Source organism: Microcaecilia unicolor, chromosome 10 (genome assembly GCF_901765095.1).
Source record: "Microcaecilia unicolor chromosome 10, aMicUni1.1, whole genome shotgun sequence".
In the NCBI taxonomy this organism is placed as follows: domain Eukaryota; kingdom Metazoa; phylum Chordata; class Amphibia; order Gymnophiona; family Siphonopidae; genus Microcaecilia; species Microcaecilia unicolor.
This window is the reverse complement of record NC_044040.1, coordinates 214,963,719-214,983,837: the sequence shown is the minus strand read 5'-3', so window position 1 is coordinate 214,983,837 and position 20,119 is coordinate 214,963,719. Positions and strand designations below refer to the sequence as shown.

Here is a 20,119-nt window from a genome sequence, read left to right as displayed (position 1 = left end):
TGACTGTTGGGGTGGAAAGATAACAGGAGCATAGCTGGTCCTACTGACAGTTGGCCTGGTGGTTGCAGTTTCAGAGGAGATGGTAAGCGTTCCTATTATGAATTATGTAGTTATTCCCTCCTTTCCCCCTATTTTACTTTTCTGCTCTCCTCTCCTCTCTTCCCAATTATTTTAGCCTGTATGACACTCAGGAGGCATGTCTGATGAGCGGGATAGAAAGCCTTTAATAAACTTGGTGCACAAGGGAGCCAACTAAAAGGCAGTTCTAGTCCCCTGGAACTGATAGAAAACTGAGTACTTATCTTACCAAGTTCTGGAATTTTAGTCTAGTGGTTAATGCAGCGGACTCTGATTCTGGGGAACTGAGTTCGATTCCCACCACAGCTCCTTGTGACTCTGGGAAAGTCACTTAACCCTCCATTGCCCCAGGTACAAATAAGTACCTGAATATATGTAAATCGCTTTGAATGTAGTTGCAAAACCCACAGAAAGGCAGTATATCAAGTCCCATTTCCCTTTCCCTATTTGAGATTCTGTTGCTACTATTCGAGATTCTAAATGGAATGTTGTTACTATTTGAGATTCTGTTGCTACTATTCGAGATTCTAAATGGAATCTTGCTCCTATTTCAGATTCTAGATGGAATGTTCCTATTATTTGAGATTCTACGTGGAATGTTGCACGTGGAGGAGTAGCCTAGAGGTTACTGCAGGGTGAGAACCTGGGGGCCTGGGTTCAATTCCCTCCACAGCGCCTTATGACTCTGGGCAAGCCACTTAACCCTCCATTGCCCCAGGTACAAATAAGTACCTGCATATACCATGTAAACTGCTTTGAATGTAGTTGCAAAAACCACAGAAAGGCGGTATATCAAGTTCCATTTCCCTTTCCCTATTTAAGATTCTGTTGCTACTATTTGAGATTCTGTTGCTACTATTTGAGATTCTACGTGGAATGTTGTTAGTGGAGGAGAAGCCTAGTGGTTAGTGCAGTGGACTTTGATCCTGGGGAACTGGGTTCAATTCCCTCCGCAGCGCCTTATGACTCTGGGCAAGCCACTTAACCCTCCATTGCCCAAGGTACAAATAAGTACCTGCATATACCATGTAAACTGCTTTGAATGTAGTTGCAAAAACCACAGAGAGGCAGGATATCAAGTCCCATTTCCCTTTCCCTTCTTTCCCCTGGTTGGAGTAAAACCCAAAACAGAGGCAGCTCTGCTTGCTGTAGAGGCCTCAAGTACAGCCTGTAGACAGCTAAAGACATGTAGACTATACCAGCAATGACGGAGTTAATTTCCACAGAAATCTGGGATGTTTCTAGAGAGCAAAGGCCAACTTTTCAAAATGATTGGGTGCTAATCTCAACAAGTTTCCCCTCCCTGGACACCGTGAAGGTGTTTGCATAATATTGAGGGACCTCAGGCACCCACAAAGCTGCTGCTACCTAAGCTAGAGAGTTAGTGAAGAGACTGGAGGGTGGGAAGTTGGGCCTCCACAATCCATAGCAGGAGTCCCTGATTCCCTGGGACTCACATCAAGCCAGAGGATTTCTAATACAGAAAGCAGATGAGAACCGCCAAAGGGCTGTGTCAGCATTACCGCACCAGTAGCCACTAGCCTAGCTTTGTAAAAAGGGGGGGGGGGGTTAAGCGTTGTTCCTGAGGCAATGGAAGGTTAAGTGACTTGCCCAGGATCACAAGGAGCTGCAGTCGTCATTTCTTTTAAACGCCGGCCACATTGTTTAAACATATTCCCAGATATTAAAGCACCAGTTGCTATCTGTTGACCATCAAGATGTTCAGCAAATTTTCTGTCTTAAATTTCTGGATAGTTACGTGAATAGCAGGGTTGAATATCGTCACTATCAGGATAAGTTTCCTCTCCACCCCTGGCCTGCATCACTCCACACAGGGGAAGCCTGCAATGGATTCCAGTGTCATTATCCTTAAAATACTGGCTGAAAATCGACAACTGGCCCTGCTCAGCGGAACCTCTCTTTGTAGCAGGTGCTGTTGCCTGGATAAGTGTTTCGAAAATTAGACGGATAGTTTGTGATTATTTTTTGCAATACAGCTATTTAATCTGTGAATGAGCTACATATAATCAGAGGATTAACCTAATGGGACATCACAATGCAAAGAATTTTAAAAAAATGCTCTTCTCTTCTTCATACCCAACAGAAGACTTTACATCCTCTTATCATACTCATTTTGTGCCTGGGATTTTAAAGTGGCTTATCCTTCCAGCTGTTCCACATGTGTTTCTATCCTGGAAGCTCCAGTCCACTTTGCAGCAAAGAGAAGGGAGCAGCAAGGATGGGAAGGGTTTCGCCGCCCATTCCCTGTTGGCGAAACGTTATTGAAAATGGAACATTTGAACTATGAGCGAAAAGCCTTGTTCTATACTTGGACAAACAGAGCTGAGGAAGTTAAGCAGTAAAGTCAAAGAAGTTAAGACCATTCAAAAGAAAGGCTTTGAAAAGCACCAAACAAAAGAGAGATTTAGGGATCTCTGTGGGAGGAAAACGCTGAAGCAGAGGTATAGAAAACAAGTGGAACAAAGTTTGTAAAGAAAAGTTGGTTTTTCTAATTCTTCAGGTTCACGCTCTGAAAGAAAGCACTCGCGTGTCTTAAAAAAATACCCATAAAAATGGTCAGATGTGACAGGGGAGGCAAGGAGGTAGGGTCATGCCAGCCGTGGAACCAGAAAATGCAGAGATAACCAGAATCTTATTTCTCCCGAGGGGAACGGAACACTTTCAAAACAAAGGAATGAGGGAAGCCACTTAGTAGCCTGTTGGTAACACAACTCTCGTACTACAGCAGTATCAGTGGATGTTTAGTTCATAACCCGTGGACACTACAGATGTCTTATTGTTTGAAATATCACCAATAACTAGTGGCCGATACACTTACTCAGATACAAGAGTAAAGCACAAGCTGTGAGTGAAACAACAAAATCGTCAACCTTACTTAAGGCCGAGAGGGGCCCTTGTACTAAGCTGCGTAGGCGCCTACGTGCTCAATTTGGAGTTACCGCCCGGCTACCACATAGTAACATAGTAGATGATGACAGAAAAAGACCTGCACGGTCCATCCAGTCTGCCCACAAGATAAACTCATATGTGCTACTTTTTGTGTATACCTGACCTATTTGTATCTGCCATTTTCAGGGCACAGACCGTAGAAGTCTGTCCAGCACTAGCCCCGCCTCCCAACCACTAGCCCCGCCTCCCACCACCGGCTCTGCCACCCAGTCTCGGCTAAGCTCCTGAGGATCCATTGCCTTCTGAACAGGATTCCTTTATGTTTATCCCACGCATTTTTGAATTCCGTTACCGTTTTCATCACCACCTCCCGCCCTTGCGGTAATTTCATTTTTGACACGCGTCCGCTACTCTCGTCCAAAATTTTTTTTTTATTTTTCAGCACACCTTAGTAAAAGGGCCCTATAATGAGAAGAAAAAGACTTCAGTGGCTGCTCACGACTGAAATATAAACAAGCCAGAGAGCTTCACATCAGGCACATCACCAGTCTAAAAAAAAAATAATAATTTGAAACAACAGCAATATTTTCTCTTCTTAAATAAATTCTCAAAAAATTTTTCAAAATCAAGCAACATCCATTAAAATACAATATCTTTATATACGGAAGCAAAAATCATTCTTCAAGAAAACATCCATTTCACAATACCACCTCTTCAAGGGAGAACTCCCACAAGTGCTGGTCAGAGTATATGACAAATTTTTCTTTCATGGCTATAGTTGCTAATTCCAGAAGAAAATCTGTAGGGATAGGATATGATCTAGGCTGCAAATCTAAAAATTGCCCCAATACCAATAGTGGACCAGCCTGTGGTGTGGAGGTACAGAGTGACACCACATCCAGAGTTGCCCTAAGCAAAGGAATATGATCAAGCATCATGCAAGTTGCACGAAAAATGAGTTAACATTAGTAACATAGTAGATGACGGCAGAAAAAGACCTGCACGGTCCATCTAGTCTGCCCACGATAAACTCATATGTGTATACCTTACCTTGATTTGTACCTGTCTTTTCCAGGGCACAGACCGTATAAGTCTGTCCAGCAGTATTTCCCGCCTCCCAACCACCAGTCCCGCCTCCCATCACCGGCTCTAGCACAGACCCCGTATAAGTCTCCTCTCCCCTATCCTAGCCTCTCAACCACCAACCCCTCTTCCCCCGCCACCCAATTTCAGCTAAGCTTCTGTGGATCCATTCCTTCTGCACAGGATTCCTTTATGCCTGTCCCATGCATGTTTGAATTCCGTTACCGTTTTCATCTCCACCACCTCCTGCGGGAGGGCATTCCAAGCGTCCACCACCCTCTCCGTGAAAAAAATACTTCCTGACATCTTTCCTGAGTCTGCCCCCCCTTCAATCTCATTTCATGTCCTCTCGTTCTACTGCCTTCCCATCTCCGGAAAAGATTCGTTTGCGGATTAATACCTTTCAAATATTTGAACGTCTGTATCATATCACCCCTGTTCCTCCTTTCCTCCAGGGTGTACATGTTCAGGTCAGCAAGTCTCTCTTCATACGTCTTGGAACGCAACTCCCATCACTACTTTTGTGATCTATTTGATTAAATGTCCTTGCAATAGGATATATATTGCAGGGGCATAGCCAGACAACAGATTTTGGGTGGGCCTAGGCAGGAAATGGGTGGGCACCAAGTGTTCTTCCCTACCCCCACCAGAAAAATATCTGAGCTGGCGGGAAAATGCTTCTTTCCACCTTGGCAGCCTGCAGTAGGCATGCGCTGAAAACTGAGCGTGCACAGGTGCCAGTATCATGGACAGCAGCGTTTTAATTACTATCAGGGGGAAGTCTTCAGCTGGCGGAGCTTGGGGTCCCCACCAGCTACCGCTAAACGTGTGCTACTGTTGGGTGGGCCTGAGCCCTAAGTAGGTGGGCCCTGGCCCACCCAGGCCCACCTGTGGCTACGCCACTGATATATTGGAAAAATCACTAGACCTTTCAGAGCTAGCATTGACGAACATCGATCAAGTTTTCAGCGCGAGAAACCAGATGCTCCAGCGGTTCCTCATTGTTTGCAAAAAACTTCATGCTTATGACTGTATGGGCTGGTTTATCACTGATCACATTCCTATGGACAATCGAGGTGGGAATAGGGGGGAAAAAAAGACTTGAACAGAAATGGATCTATAGATTAAGAAGTTTGAAATCTGTTGGCCTTAATACCTTTATTGATTGGAAAGTGTTCCTGTGATATATTACTTCTTATGAACTTTTTGACTGGTTCCTCTGTTGACATAATCTTTTTAAGTTAGGCACCATTTTGAATTCTCCGGAGCAGCGCTGTACGTAACGCTGCTGGCTGCCAGTGGGTAGCTTGGGCTTCTTTTTGATATATTTATATTGCCATGAACTTTTAAAATCTTTTCTTCACTTCCCTTTTTTAATTTTTTTGCAGTGTTTCCGCACTTGTGTCTTGTGGAAGTCTCTCCTGAAGAAGCGACATTGTGAAAGATATAAACAGGATGGAGTCGGTCCAGAGGGCGGCTACGAAATTAGTAAGCGGTCTTGAATGCAAAAATTATTGGGATCAGGCTTATGAACCTCAACATGTATACGCTGGAAGAGAGGAGGGAGAGAGGAGACATGATAGAAACGTTTAAATATCTCAAGGGCATTTATGTACAGGAAGAGAGCCTTTTTGAAATGAAGGAGAGCTCTGGAATGAGGGGGCATATGATGAAGTTGAGAAGGAATAGGCTTAGGAGAGATAAGTGACTGTCTGATTGATTGTATGCTATTGATCATTGGTTTCAACATCTCTGAGAGAGCCGTTTTTTCAAGATATCAACTGTATATCCCCTGAAGCAGCCCAGTAGGGCGAAACACGGCCTGTGTCGGGCTATTGTATGCATATTCTAATTTATTATTAAAATCATTTTTATCCATCAACGATCTGCTTTGTATATTTTCTATCTTTTTTATTGGACATAACTTAATACATTTCTTGATTAGTTTTCGAAGGTTGCCCTTCTTCCTCAGATCGGAAATAAGGTTATTACTATACCATAGCATTATCGGTGTTTCCCCAAACATTACAGGATATCTCTAAGAGACACTTATTTTGCTTATTTCCGATCTGAGGAAGAAGGGCAACCTTCGAAAGCTAATCAAGAAATGTATTAAGTTATGTCCAATAAAAAAGGTATCATCTTATTTTCTTTTCCATGTTTTATTTTGTTTGATTTCTATTGATAACTGTTAAGGGGGAAATTAATCTAAAAATTGAGATTACTGCTATATGTAATAAAAGTGAGGTAAGTAAGCCATTGTGACATCACTGATGAGGTTGGCTCTTAGGCATTGGTGGAATGAGCCATTATGACATCACAATATCAGCTCTGGTTACCTGAGACTGTAACTCTTTACAGTAAGGGGGTCGTTATCAACATGGACTACCATTAAGAGATGTGTTATTTTACTGTTAAGGGGAGAGGTGTGGTAGCCGTGTTAGTCCACTCTTAAAGGTTATCAATAGATAATTGATATCCTCATGCATACCCCCACCCTCCCACTCTGTCAGACTGTCAAAGCAATGCTTTGATGTTTCTCTTATATATACTATCTGCTAACACATTTGCTTATTTCCGATCTGACGAAGAAGGGCAACCTTCGAAAGCTAATCAAGAAATGTATTAAGTTATGTCCAATAAAAAAGGTATCATCTTATTTTCTTTTCCATGTTTTATTTTGTTTGATTCCGTTTCTATGTGAAACAGACGGTTCCATAGAGAATGATTTGAGCTTCCATATATAAAGATAAGTGTACTTTAGCAGATTGTTGCCTTTTCTAGTACTAGATGAAAAGGCAAATTAAACTTTCCTGATTAACCTGGCCAGCTTCTCCATTGTATCCCCTTCTCAGTCGTACTGGGATATAAATGTGATTTATTATTCCACTTCTCTAGGAAATGTGGCTCCGTCCTGCCTACCAGACCCAGATAATTATCAAAAGTTATTACTATACCATAGCATTATCGGTGTTTCTCCAAACATTACAGGATATCTCTAAGAGACACTTCTAGAAACACTGCCTGTGCATTTCATAGCATTTTCAGATAATTACCAGAGATCTCCCTCTCATTACCTGTAGTAATACTTAGTCTTGATGAAGGACTAACAACTGGTCTTGGAAGTCACTCTTTTCAGTGAACCACTGGCTTCCATAGGAGGAGGGGGCCCCTCAGCAGAACACAATGCAGGATGAGCTGAATGCAAGTGTACAGTAATGATAAGATCTGGTATATTTATATAACGCTATTAACAAGCATAATTCATAGAATTACAATGTCCCTGTTATTGCAGTTAGGCGAAAGACTTACCCAAGCTCATAGAGCAAAGGGGTCAAGAGATGAACAGAAATACCAGTGCTAATCATCAACTCGGACACCCTGGTGGTGGCGTGGGAATGGGGAGGGAGTGGGATAGGGGGCAGTTAAAACCAAACAAGCCGTAAAGCCTGTTAAAATGGGCGACATTTTTGTTGTGAAGAATGTAATGAAATAGCCAAAGCAAGAAATGAGAGTGGATGTCTACACTACACTTTTATATACTACGACCCTCGTCTCTGCCCTGCCCCCCCTCCAGCCACCCGTGTCCAGCGACTCTCCTCTCTCCCCTGCCCCCCTCCAGCCACACATGTCCAGCGACCCTCCTCTCCCCCTGCCCCCCTCCAGCCACACATGTCCAGCGACTCTCCTCTCTCCCCTGCCCTCCCTCCAGCCAATCATGTCCAGCGACTCTCCTCTCTCCCCTGCCCTCCCTCCAGCCAGTCCAGTGACTCTCCTCTCTCCCCTGCCCCCCTCCAGCCACCCATGCCCAGCGACTCTCCTCTCTCACCTGCTCCCCCTCCAGCCACCCATGTCCAGCGACCCTCCACTCCCCCTGCCCCCCCTCCAGCCACCCATGTCCAGCGACTCTCCTCTCTCCCCTGCCCCCCCTCCAGCCACCCAGGTTGTCCAGCGAATTCTTTGGGGCAGGCAGGAAAGATCCCCAGTCTTGACTCCCTGCCCGCTGCCGGCACTGACTCTCCCCCGCTGCTGGATCGCTCTTCAAAATGGCCACCGAGACTTCAGACTGCAGCAGGGAAGAGTCAGCGCATTCTTCGTTTTTTCAAATTCAGTAAGCACTTTTACGTTTTAGATTTTTTTACGTTTGGTTGATGCAACTGGGCCTAAGTGGCAACTGAGAAGGAGACAGAGCTTCAGGTGGACAAAGGGAATCCAGCCTGGAAGCAGGAATTAGAACAGGGGAAGCCGGTTCAAGGCCGAAGTGTTATCCTGTGACATACATTGCCTGCTGGAGTTGGATTGCTATCAGGAGTAACAGAAGCAGGCCTTGGATATATTCCAGACACAACAGGATGGGTAGTAGACAAGAGTCTGTGTAAATATATACGGCATTGAGTATCTTGAAAGAATAAAGTGGAGTAGCCAAGATTATCACCAATAATCTCGGATGGACAATGTATATAGAGTTTCTGAAGCGTTGTCTGCTGGTTGCAGAAGTTCCAGTAAAGTTGTTTGCATTCTACAAAGTCCCGGAGTGCAGTATGATTTTTAGCGAGTCTCATGGACTGAGAGAGGTGCCAAATTGAGTCTCTCCTAGTCTTCCCAAACCCTGGATCTTTATTCCAGACCACTGACCCACTCCTAAGCTCATTAAATGGAAGGTGTGATGGTATGTTTGGGACAGAACAGAATTGCTAATAGGGAAAACTGGGCTCAGGCCCAGATGCATCAGCAAAACATAAAACAACCGAAAACGTAAAAGTCATTACCGTTTTAGAAAAAACGAAGGATGCAGTAAAAAAAAAAAAGACGCACATGTTCGGCGCGGTATTCAAACGTCAGATGCATGAAAGTATCGTTAATCTGGTGTAATCTCCGCTGATCGCCTCCCTTCGGACTTCCCTCCTTTCCTCCCTGGCCTGCCCTCGTCTGATGGGGAGGCCAGGGGCTGCGGGAAGCTGCGGGAAGCTGCGGGAAGCTGTCATTTCAATGCAGGGGGGAGGGGGGAGCGAAGGACATCCATAGACACAGCTCGTCTTTTTTTATATATAGTGAAGGACGTCCATAAAGGATGTCCATAGGCATGCGCAGAGCAGCCAGCATAACACTTGGCTGCTCTGTGCATGCTCGACCTGCCGACTGTTTAACGACGGAATAGAGAATGCAAGTGAGCTACAACGAGCAGCTCATTTGCATTCCTTTTCCTTGATACATGCCCGTTCCTTACCGATTCGCTAAGGGAATCGGTAAGGAAAGGGCTTTAATCCCCAATTTGACCGTTCACTTGTCTACTAGATTTAAGCTCTTTGAGCAGGGACTGTCCCTCTATGTAAATTGTACAGCGCTGCGTAACCCTAGTAGCGCTTTAGAAATGTTTAGTAGTAGTAGTAGTATGAGCGATGAGCTGAGTGGAGGCAGAATGCAGCAATGAGAGAGAAATATGTTTTCCTTGTGACCCGAGTTGCGGAGCTAAGCTAGTCAAGGGGTGAGACCCGGGTTACACTGGGAAGAGGCAGTGGCGTAGCAAGGGAGGCTGCCACCCGGGGCAGGGCGGTTTGCCGTTGCACACCCCCCCCCCTGGTGCAGCACGATGACACCCCCCCCTTGGCGCATCGACACCCCCCCTCCCGACCCAGTGCCTACCCTCCTCCGTGCAACCAGCTCCCTACCTTAAAAAAAAATATCGGAATCCAAGGCGAGGTGCAGCGCCTCACGCCTGCACATAAAGGAAATGTGGACCGTCTCATCGGACCTTCTCTCGCTCTGTCTGTCCCGCCCTTGCGGAAATAGGAAGTTGCGTCAGCGGAGGGCGGGACAGATAGAGCAAGGGAAGGCCCGATGAGACGGTCCACATTTCTTTGACATGCAGGCGCGAGGCGCTGCGCTTTGCCTCGGATTCTGATATTTTTTTAACGGTAGGGAACTGGTTGCACGGAGGAGGGTAGGCACTGGGTCGGGAGGGGGGGTGTCAATCCGCCGAGGGGGGGGTGTCATCGTGCTGCACCCGGGGGGGGGGGGGGTGCAACGGCGAACCGCCCTGCCCCGGGTGGCCCCTCCTGCCCCCCTTGCTACGCCACTGGGAAGAGGGGAAGGGGTCACTGGCAGAGAGAAGATGGGGTGGGCTCACGGGCTGTCACTGCCAGCACTGAAGTCTTTGCCTGCTTCCTAAGTTCTAGGTTCTGTTTTATTTATACTCATAGCAACATAACATAGTAACATAGTAAATGACGGCAGATAAAGACCTGTACGGTCCATCCAGTCTGCCCAACAAGATAAACTCATTTTACTCATGTAATCGATCCAAAAGGGTTGCTGTAATTCAATCCAATTCAAATCAATTCTTGTATACCACTAATATCTCCTGCGGTTTGCAATCTGGGTGAGGCAAGAGCAGAAGTTGTCAGGGTGTAAGCATGACAAAGAGTATCATAGGATAGTCTTATGGAAGATTCCAGGAAACAAAAGTAGTCATGGATTTTTATGGAACGGTTTTTGGAAAGAGAAAAGATTTTTAACATCTTCTGGAAGCTAAGGTAGACATTGTCTCTTCTAAAGGCAATAGGTAAAGAGTTTGATAATGTAAGTCCTAGTACTGGGAGTAGTGATTCAAATATCTTAACAGCACATTACATACGTAAGTATTGCCATATTGGGACAGACCAAAGGTCCATCAAGCCCAGCATCCTGTTTCCAACAGTGGCCAATCCAGGTCACAAATACCTGTGAAGATCCTGAAAAAGATCAACACATTTTATGCTGCTTATCCCAGAAATAAGCTGTGGATTTTCCCCAAGTCAATTTAATAATGGTCTATGGACTTTTCCTTTAGGAAGCCATCCAGGCCTTTTTTAAACTCCGCTAAGCTAACTGCCTTTCCCACATTCTCTGGCAATGAATGACAGAGTTTAATTACACGTTGAGTGAAGAAAACTTTTCTCCGATCCCTACTTGATCCCTTCTGGCTGGCAGGAGGAGTTGGCAAGTCGCATTTCGTAGTTGTGTCGCAGCCTCCTCCTCTTCCAGCTTCCCCCTGAAGTCAAAAGATCACAGTGGGGTCTGTGGAAGTCCAACCTCACAGGAAAGGAGGCAGAGTAGCCAGAAGTGTAGCCAGATTTTGATGTCAGAAGGAGCAGACCTTTTGTAAAATAAGCACCGGGGCAAGGCTCAAGGGCCCGTCTTCACAGACACCGTTTCATTCAAAATCCGTTTGGGGGGAGTGGCTGCTCCCCTTGCACCCCACCTAGCTACACCTCTGCGAGTAGCAGATAAAAGCACAACCTGCTCAATTCTTTCTGCCAGCTACAGTCAATCCCTGGAGCAGGACCAATGATGACTGGGATGTGAAATAATTATGCTGGGGGAGGGAGAAGCAGAAAAGGTGATTTCAGTATGTTAGAGGTGTGAGGGAGGATGAGGGGAACCTACCCAGTGGACCGTCTTCAGGTGATACCACGACACCTTTAGCTCCCAGAAGTGTCCTTGTTTTGTCCGCCAACTAAATCTGTGTTACTGCCCTCCATTCCAGAACTTTCCCTTCAGTGCGATGACTCCGTAGCGTTGGAACAAAACACTTAGCCCCTGACCCCGAGGAAGAGAAACTCCAAACAAAAATCCAGAGTCTGTGGGGAAAGAAGACGGTGCGGCCTCTGTAGAAAATATTAACCAGAAGCGGCCGACCTCACTGTTTGTTTTACAACTATCACAGGGTCACCGTCCCCTGTGCTGTGCAGAAAGCAGTTAAAAAGATGCAGGAGGAAGCCTCTGTGCACAGATTGAAACCAGGATCAGAGACCACTATCCAGGCTCTCTTTCTTCTTCATTCTGATTATTTAAATTCAATCAAGCCTCAGTATACCACAGTATTTATGGAGTCGGTATTCAATGTGGCTCCTACCCACTTAAGATCCACTCAGCGGGCTGTTCCTGGTTAATCGCGCAGTGCCACTGAATATCCTCTCGGACCACTGCAGTGCTACGCAGTTAGCTCCAGGGCAGTCTGTGGGTTGAGTCATGGAGCAGCTGACAGTTATGCAGGTTCTGGGCCATTTTCAGTGCCAATATAGCACAGATAGGCAGGGCCGCAGAGAGACTAGGCCGGGCCTGGGGCAAGGCCGACCCGCCTCCACCCCCCGCCGCTGCTGCTACTACTACTATATAACATTTCTAAAGCGCTACTAGGGTTATGCAGCGCTGTACAATTTAACATAGAAGGACAGTCCCTGCTCAAAGAGCTTACAATCTAAAGGACACGTGAACAGTCAGGGGCAGTCAAATTGGGGCAGTCTGGATTTCCTGAAAGAGTTAGGTGCTGAACGCAGCATTCAAGAGGTGGGCTTTAAGCAAAGACTTGAAGATGGGCAGGGAGGGGGCTTGGCGTAAGGGCTCGGGAAGTTTGTTCCAAGCATAGGGTGAGGCGAGGCAGAATGAGCGGAGCCTGGAGTTGGCGGTGGTGGAAAAGAGTAATGAGATGAGGGATTTGTCCTGTGAACGGAGGTTTCGGGCGGGAACGTAAGGGGAGATGAGGGTAGAAAGATAGTGAGGGGCAGCAGACTGAGTGCATTTGTAGGTAAGAAGGAGAAGCTTGAATTGTATGCGGTATCTGATCGGAAGCCAGTGAAGTGACCTGAGGAGAGGGGTGATATGAGTATATCGGTTCTGGCGGAATATAAGACATGCAGCAGAGTTCTGAACAGATTGAAGGGGGGATAGATGGCTAAGTGGGAGGCCGGTGAGGAGTAAGTTGCAGTAGTCCAGGTGAGAGGTAATGAGAGTGTGGACGAGAGTTCGGGTGGTGTGTTCAGAGAGGAAAGGGCAAATTTTGCTGATGTTAAAGAGGAAGAAGTGACAGGTCTTGGCTATCTGCTGGATATGCGCAGAGAAGGAGAGGGAGGAGTCAAAGATGACTCAGAGGTTGCGGGCAGATGAGACGGGGAGGATGAGGGTGTTATCAACTGAGATAGAAAGTGGAGCTGCTGCCCCCCATCGCTCCCCCCACCGTAGTCTGCGGTCTCACCTGCCTGCCTCCACGGATCCGGGCCCTCTTCATTCAAAGCGGCAGTTGCAGATCGCGTCTCTTCTGGCCTTCCCTCCCTGTGTCCCGCCCTCGCCTGATGTAACTTCTGGTTTCCGCAAGGGCGGGACACAGGAAGGGAAGGCCAGAAGAGAGGCGATCTGCGACTGCCGCTTTGAATGAAGAGGGCCCGGAGCTGTGGAGGCAGACAGGTGAGACCAGGGACTTCAGCGCCGGAGGCCCAGAGAATTTTGCCCCCCCTGCCCCCCTCTCATCTGGTCCTATCTGCAGGTCCCCCAAGAGGCAGTTCCCATCTCTACCCACTTAGCACTTGCATAATTCACGGGTCAGCAACTGACCTGGACATGGCCATGGCATTAAGGGGTCCTTTTACTAAGGTGCGCCGAAGAAATGGCCTGCGCTGGTGTGGATGCGTGTATTGGATGTGCGCAGGTCCATTTTTCAGCACGCCTGCAAAAAAAGGCCTTTATTGTTTGGCCAAAAACGGACGTGCGGCACAATAAAAATTGCTGCACATCTATTTTGGGCCTGAGACCTTACCGCCACCCATTGACCTAGCGGTAAATTCGCACGTGTTAACCGGGCGGTAATGGTCTACACACGTGCAATGCCAATGTTGCAAATCGGGCATGTAGGAGGGAAGCCCTAGATCCCGCCAGCCTTGGGCCCTCAGGCACTGGCCGGTTGCCCGTATGGTCATAAATGTGGTTGTCCTATAACACAACCCTTCCGTTGTACGATTCCCTAGTGTGGTTGTGCCACACGAACTTTATCTTACCACAACATCACCCTGTATTTGTTCACACCGGAGTCTGTAACGCCTCTCCGGTACTATGTAAGCCACACTGAGCCTACAAATAGGTGGGAAAATGTGGGATACAAATGTAACAAGTAAATAAATAAATAAAATCTATTGCAGCCTGCAAAAAAATCTCATTTTTCAGAACCATGGTAGAACTCTGTATTGTAGTGCATAAACACTATACGTAACGCGTTCTACGTACTGCAGTGATGCAAAAACTAATTCTTAATACAGCATCGAATGAGGAGCTGTAAAAACACTTTCTCTCCATTTCCAAGGATATCAAGAATGGCCACAATAGCCCTTGTCTTTGACAGAACAGATCAAGGGAAATTTTGTTCACAAGAAGAGATCTCCGATTGTGTTCGTAGAGCCCACCCATAATCTTGGCATTTGCCCCGAGACCTTGATTAATGGATTGAGATCACAGCGATAAGAAACTCTTTCTATGGGCTAATCAATAGTAATCAATGGGACCGGCATACATCATCACAGCCGTGTAGACGCTGGTGACAGAAATTGGGATCTCTGGTTCTCACCTTGGCATAGTCGTATTCACAGAGGTAGGAAGGCTCCAGGTCAAAGTGCATGAAATAAAGCCTAATTCTGTATCCTTCAGGGACAGAGATATTCCACGTCACTTCTGAATCAGTAGGATAAGAATCGGGAAAGTTGGGTGATCGGATCTCTGCAAACATTTCAGTCAAATCCACAGCATCGGTGCCCCGGGACAGCCACATGCAGAAGGAGCAGAACAGCAGAATCCTAGGAAAGAGGTGAGAAGACTCGTTACTGAGGATCCCAGGGTAGTCTCGGATTTGTACATCATACATAGAGGGGCATAATCGAACAAAAACGTCTATCTCCATGGGCGTTTATCTCCGAGAACGGGTCCGTGAAGGGGCGGACCGAACCGTATTTTCGCAAAAAAATAGATGTCCATGTTTTATTCGACAATGTGTGAGCTGGGCGTTTTTTTGCTTTTCAGCGATAATGGAAAATGAAAGCGCCCAGCTCAAACACGAATAAATCCAAGGCATTTGTTCGTGGGAGGGGCCAGGATTCGTAGTGCACTGGTCCCCCTCACATGCCAGGACACCAACCGGGCACCCTAGGGGGCACTTTTACAAAAACACAAAAAAAAGGTAAAAGAGCTCCCAGGTGTATAGCACCCTTCCCTTGTGTGTTGAGCCCCCCAAATCCCCCTCCAAACCCACTGCCCACAAGTCTACACCATTACTATAGCCATAAGGGGTGAAGGGGGGCATCTACATGTGGGTACAGTGGGTTTGGGGGGGGTTGGACGACTAAGCATTAAGCAGCACAATTGTAACAGGTAGGGGGGGGGATGGGCCTGGGTCCACCTGTCTGAAGTCCACTGCACCCCCTAACAACTGCTCCAGGGACCTGCATACTGCTGCCAGGGAGGTGGGTATGACATTTGAGGGTGAAAATAAAAAGTTGTGAAATATCATTTTTTGTGGTGGGAGGGGGTTAGTGACCACTGGGGGAGTCAGGGGAGGTCATCCACGATTCCTTCCGGTAGTCATCTGGTTATTTAGGGCACTTTTTGGGGCCTTATTTGTGAAAAAACAGGGTCCAGGAAAAGTGCCCTACATTCTAGCTACAAACGCATACTTTTGTTCCATTATCGGCGAAAGGCGCCCATCTCTCTTCAGCCGATAACCACGCCCCAGGTCCGCCTTCGCCACACCTCTGACACGCCCCCATCAACTTTGTCCGCATCCGCGACGGAGTGCAGTTGAAAACGTCCAAATTCGGCTTTGGCTTATACCGATTTATTCGTTTTTGGGAGATAAACGTCTATCTCCCAATTTGGGTCGCAATATAAGCGTTTTTCTCTTTCGATTATAAGCAGGATAGTAACATAGTAGATGACGGCAGAAAAAGACCTGCATGGTCCATCCAGTCTGCCCAACAAGATAAACTCATATGTGCTACTTTTTGTGTATACCTTACCTTGAATTGTACCTGTCCTTTTCATGGCACAGACCGTGTAAGTCTGCCCAGCAATATCCTCGCCTCCCAACCACCAGCCCCGCCTCCCACCACCGGCTCTGCCACCTAATCTCAGCTAAGCTTCTGAGGATCCATTCCCTCGGAACAGGATTCCTTTATGTTTATCCCACAGTTATAATCCTATTTCAACATGATAACTGTTAGCTTTATTCATATTCAGCTCCATTTTAGAAAGGCTGTAAAAGCAGAAATTGAGACCTGCAGGCCAGTGAGTCTCAAAGTTTCACCAATATTTTGGAACTGAATTTGCCGAAACAGACCCGGCTCTAAACTACAGGAAAACTGGATGTTTATGCCACTAGGTGTGTGCAACATAATCATCCATTATAGAAAAATAAACATATATCCCCGATATTCAGCGCTGTTTAACTGGCCAGAATGGCTGCTGACCGGTTAAATAGCGCTTAACCGACTATCCCTCACTGAATATCCTCGGTTAGCAGCTAGCTGATTATATCGCCTGATATAACCGGCTATCCACCGATTTTTAAAGCCGGTTTAGTGCTCATATTTGTCTGTATGAAAAACGGTATATCTTTGGCCGGTTTAAAGATAACCGGCTAACTCCTGCGGTCTGAATAGAAAAATAGAAAATCAACCAGTTCCAAGCCAGCACTTAACCAATTATAACCAATTATAGAACCATAGAAAATTGCGGCAGATAAAGGCCATACGACCCATCCAGTCTGTTCATCTATATCATCCGCTATCTCTTCCTCCCCCTAAGAGAGCCCACATGCCTGTCCCGTGTTTTCTGAATTCAGATACAGTCCTCGTCTTCTCCACCTCCGCCATTCTAGGTGTGAGCATGTTCTTGGCGTATGTGCCCCTTGAAGGAGTTAACCTCTGTCGGTCTGTAGAGGGAGCTGGAAGTCACAGGGCAGTTTCACAGTAGAAACTATTATTTCAGTGACATTTCCTCCCCCAACCCCAAAGGGCATTCTACAGTATTTTATGGATTTTGGGTCAGTATGTAACAACATTATTATTACAAAATCAGGATTCCTTTTAAGCTCTGCTCCTTAACCCACAAAATCATCTATGGGTTGGTTCCTGAGTACATGCTCCCATTGATCGACCTTCCTCCCAGGAATGCCACGCCTGCTGCACGGACGTATCTCCACCTACACTTCCCAACTTGTAAGGGAGTCAAGTACAAAAGGATTTTCACCTCTTCCTTCCGCTACTGGGGCCCTAAATCCTGGAACGCTCTCCCGCAGCACCTTAAAGCACAAATGGACCACGGCCTTTTCAAGAAGCTGCTGAAAACCCGCTTCTTTACTAAAAGCTACACCCCTAGTTACTCTGCAATATGATAACCCCCTCCTGATCCCCACCTTGCTCTGCCTTCTGTTGCTAGTTTTTTTTTTTCCCACCGTCTATCCTCTGTCTCCTTGTTTGTATATCTGCCTAATTTTTGTAAGCCACATTGTGCCTGCAAGAGTGGGAAAATGTGGGATATAAATGCACAATAAATAAATAAATAAATAAATAAAACTAACCATAATTATGTTAATGTAAGCCAATGACAAATCAAAAAAAGTGAGCTAGCTTATGGAGCATGAAAACAAACCCAGCCTAAGAATCTTACCATTTCTTTCTGATCAGTGTCCACCGAATCCTTTCAGTTGTATAAAAGTCAAGTTGTTTTTTTTTTAAACTATTTGCAACTTAGAATTTAGCAATAACGAACATAAGCACTGCCATACTGAGACAGACTGAAGATCCATCAAGCCCAGTATCCTGTTCCCAACAGTGGCCAACCCAGGTCACAAGTACCTGGTAAGATCCCCAAACCATAAAACAGACTTTAGCTGTTTATCCTAGAAATAAGCAGTGCATTTTCCCAAGTCTATCTTGATAATTAATTGCTTATGGACTTTTCTTTTAGGAAGCGATCCAAACCTTTTTAAAACCCCGCTAAGCTAACTGCTTTTACCACATTCTCTGGCAACAAATTCCAGAGTTTAATTACAAGTTGAGGGAAGAAATATTTTCTCCAATTTGTTTTAAATTTACTGTTTTATAGCTTCTCTTTAATGATCCACTCCTATCCCCTACGGTTCGCCAACCTCAATCCACCAGAATGACAAACGGGCCTGTTCTCTTAGGCCAGATGTACTCAAATGGACAGCTCCATTTTAGACAGATTGTAGAAGTCGCAGTTGAGATGTGCAGGCCAGCACATCTTCAGTTTCACCAGTAGTTTAGAATAGAACCTACCAACGTAGAGTCTGTTCTGAAATACAGGAGAAATGGGATGTTTATGCACTGGGTGTGTCCAGCATACACATCTATTATAGAAAAATGGTTCAAAGCATACAACCAGTTATCTTTGGGACCCTAGAAACTGGTTGTTATTCTGATAATGTCACAGTGACCAGTTTCCCTTGTCAGTTTGGCTTTTGGGAGGGCTGAAAACCGCTGGGGGATTAAAAGGGTAACCCCCCCCCCACCATTTGTTCCAGTGGAGTGCTGCTTAAGAGCCGCTGTTTCCCAAATCCTAAACATTTTTGGTAGCAGGTAACTCCTGACAATGATATTTTAGGCCATAGAAGCTTTGGTCCCCTTCTGGAATGGGGAATAACTATCTATGAACTCGTCATGCCTTTGCCCCCTAAAACATGCTCCCTTGCCACGTGCATGCACTTGGGTCTGATATGTACATAAGCACTGCCACACTGGGAAAAGACCAAGGGTCCATCAAGCCCAGCATCCTGTCCCCAACAGCGGCCAATCCAGGCCCCAAGAACCCGGCAACCCCCCCCCCCCCAAAAAAAAAAAAAATATCCTGGCTTTGTAAATGCAAGATAAACTTTTAAGTGTCATCTTAAGTATGTCTCAAATGAAAATAGGGTTTGTAAAATAAGGGCCATAATCTCACGAATGGTAACTACCTTTATCCTGATAACTAAAGCCCTTGGGGAGTACAACCGGTCATCCCCCTACACTAAAAAAAAAAGTGAAACCGGTTACCAGTTAAACATATTTCATAAATGGGAAGAGCGATTTTCAAAGCCATTTACACACCTCAATAGTGATTTACCCACATAGCCCTCCCTGAAAGTGGCTGAATCTCATGTGCACATACTTTGAGACTCATGCAACGATTGCATTTTCAGATCTATGCAGGACTCTTGCCTTGCAAAATTAACTTGCACAAAAGAAAAAAAGAAAAAAAAAACCCCCACGCATCTACTGCCGGGAGCGCAACAGTGTCATCTGGGGAAAGACCAAGAATGATTTTCTTGTAATCTTCTCATCTGGCCCACTCCCCCTCTACCAGAGACATGCTTTAAAAAAAACCCCAGATGAAAACGTATCCTTAAGAGATGGCAGGTCTCCTCCAACCTGCTTTTAAAAGCCGGGAGAGAAATGCACAAGAGAGACACCAAGGTGCTGAAACTTCCTCAGTTAAGGCCACGGATTGCAGAAAGTGCTGGGCCCATTGCTATTTTCACACACAGTCACCACCAGCAGCTAAGTTTTTCTGCAAAACCTTGTCCTAGCGACTTTGCTCTGGATCCTTTCAGCTTCGTAGAATGCAAAGCAACTGCATCCCTGAAGGGGACCTGAGCTCATGCCCCTCTCTCTCCCCCTAAACACAGGTCACTGCTCCCCCTGGAATCCCCCGACCTTGTGAATCAACTAAAGCAGGCTGAAAATGCAGAAGTCAGGCTCTGCTCCAGCACCTAATCCATGCAAAGCCCTTATCAGCAATGCAGCAGGCTCAGAAGAGCAAAGCGAAAATGTCCGGGTCCCTTTGACACTAGTGGCCGCCTTTCATGCTCACCTCATTTTTGCAGCTTTATCCTTTCTGTATTTTCCTTTCGTTTTGCCCTTCTCAGTTTAACTTGCTCCCAGGGCTCTTCTGCTGTCTCTTCCCTTATCTTTGTTCTCAGATGGAGCTTTTGTTGCCTGCTGCTCTGGATGCAGGTCACGCCTCCCCTTGCCTGGAACAGGCTTCCTCACAGACCCTGCCGGGAATGGGATGAAAAACTCCAACCTCTCCCCCAACTGCATATTCTACTCCCAAGCGACAAGAAGAGGGTTGTTCAATAGAGTTTCCCCTCTTCTTTAAAACTTTTCTACTCAAATCCATGGGGTACTAAGTCTTCCTGCAGCTCATCCCTTCTTTAAAACTTTTCTACTCAAATCCTGGGGTTCTGACGTCT

At 46.2% G+C, this 20,119-nt stretch overlaps 1 protein-coding gene across 4 annotated transcripts in view; it reads right to left on the bottom strand.

Annotated features, from left to right (window-relative positions):
* MASP1 (mannan binding lectin serine peptidase 1) overlaps positions 1-19,899 on the bottom strand; it is a 118,761-nt gene extending 98,862 nt beyond the window's left edge. The window contains exons 1-2 of one of the 4 annotated variants that reach the window (XM_030216107.1): positions 19,738-19,899; positions 14,444-14,669 (exon numbers count right to left, since the gene is read on the bottom strand). In XM_030216107.1, the coding sequence (XP_030071967.1) occupies positions 14,444-14,669; positions 19,738-19,742 (231 nt within the window). In that variant the 5' untranslated portion in view covers positions 19,743-19,899. The remainder of the gene's footprint in view (positions 1-14,443; positions 14,670-19,737) is intronic. The other 3 variants (XM_030216110.1, XM_030216109.1, XM_030216108.1) reach the window with 3 other exon arrangements.
* Between the last annotated feature and the right edge of the window lie 220 nt (positions 19,900-20,119).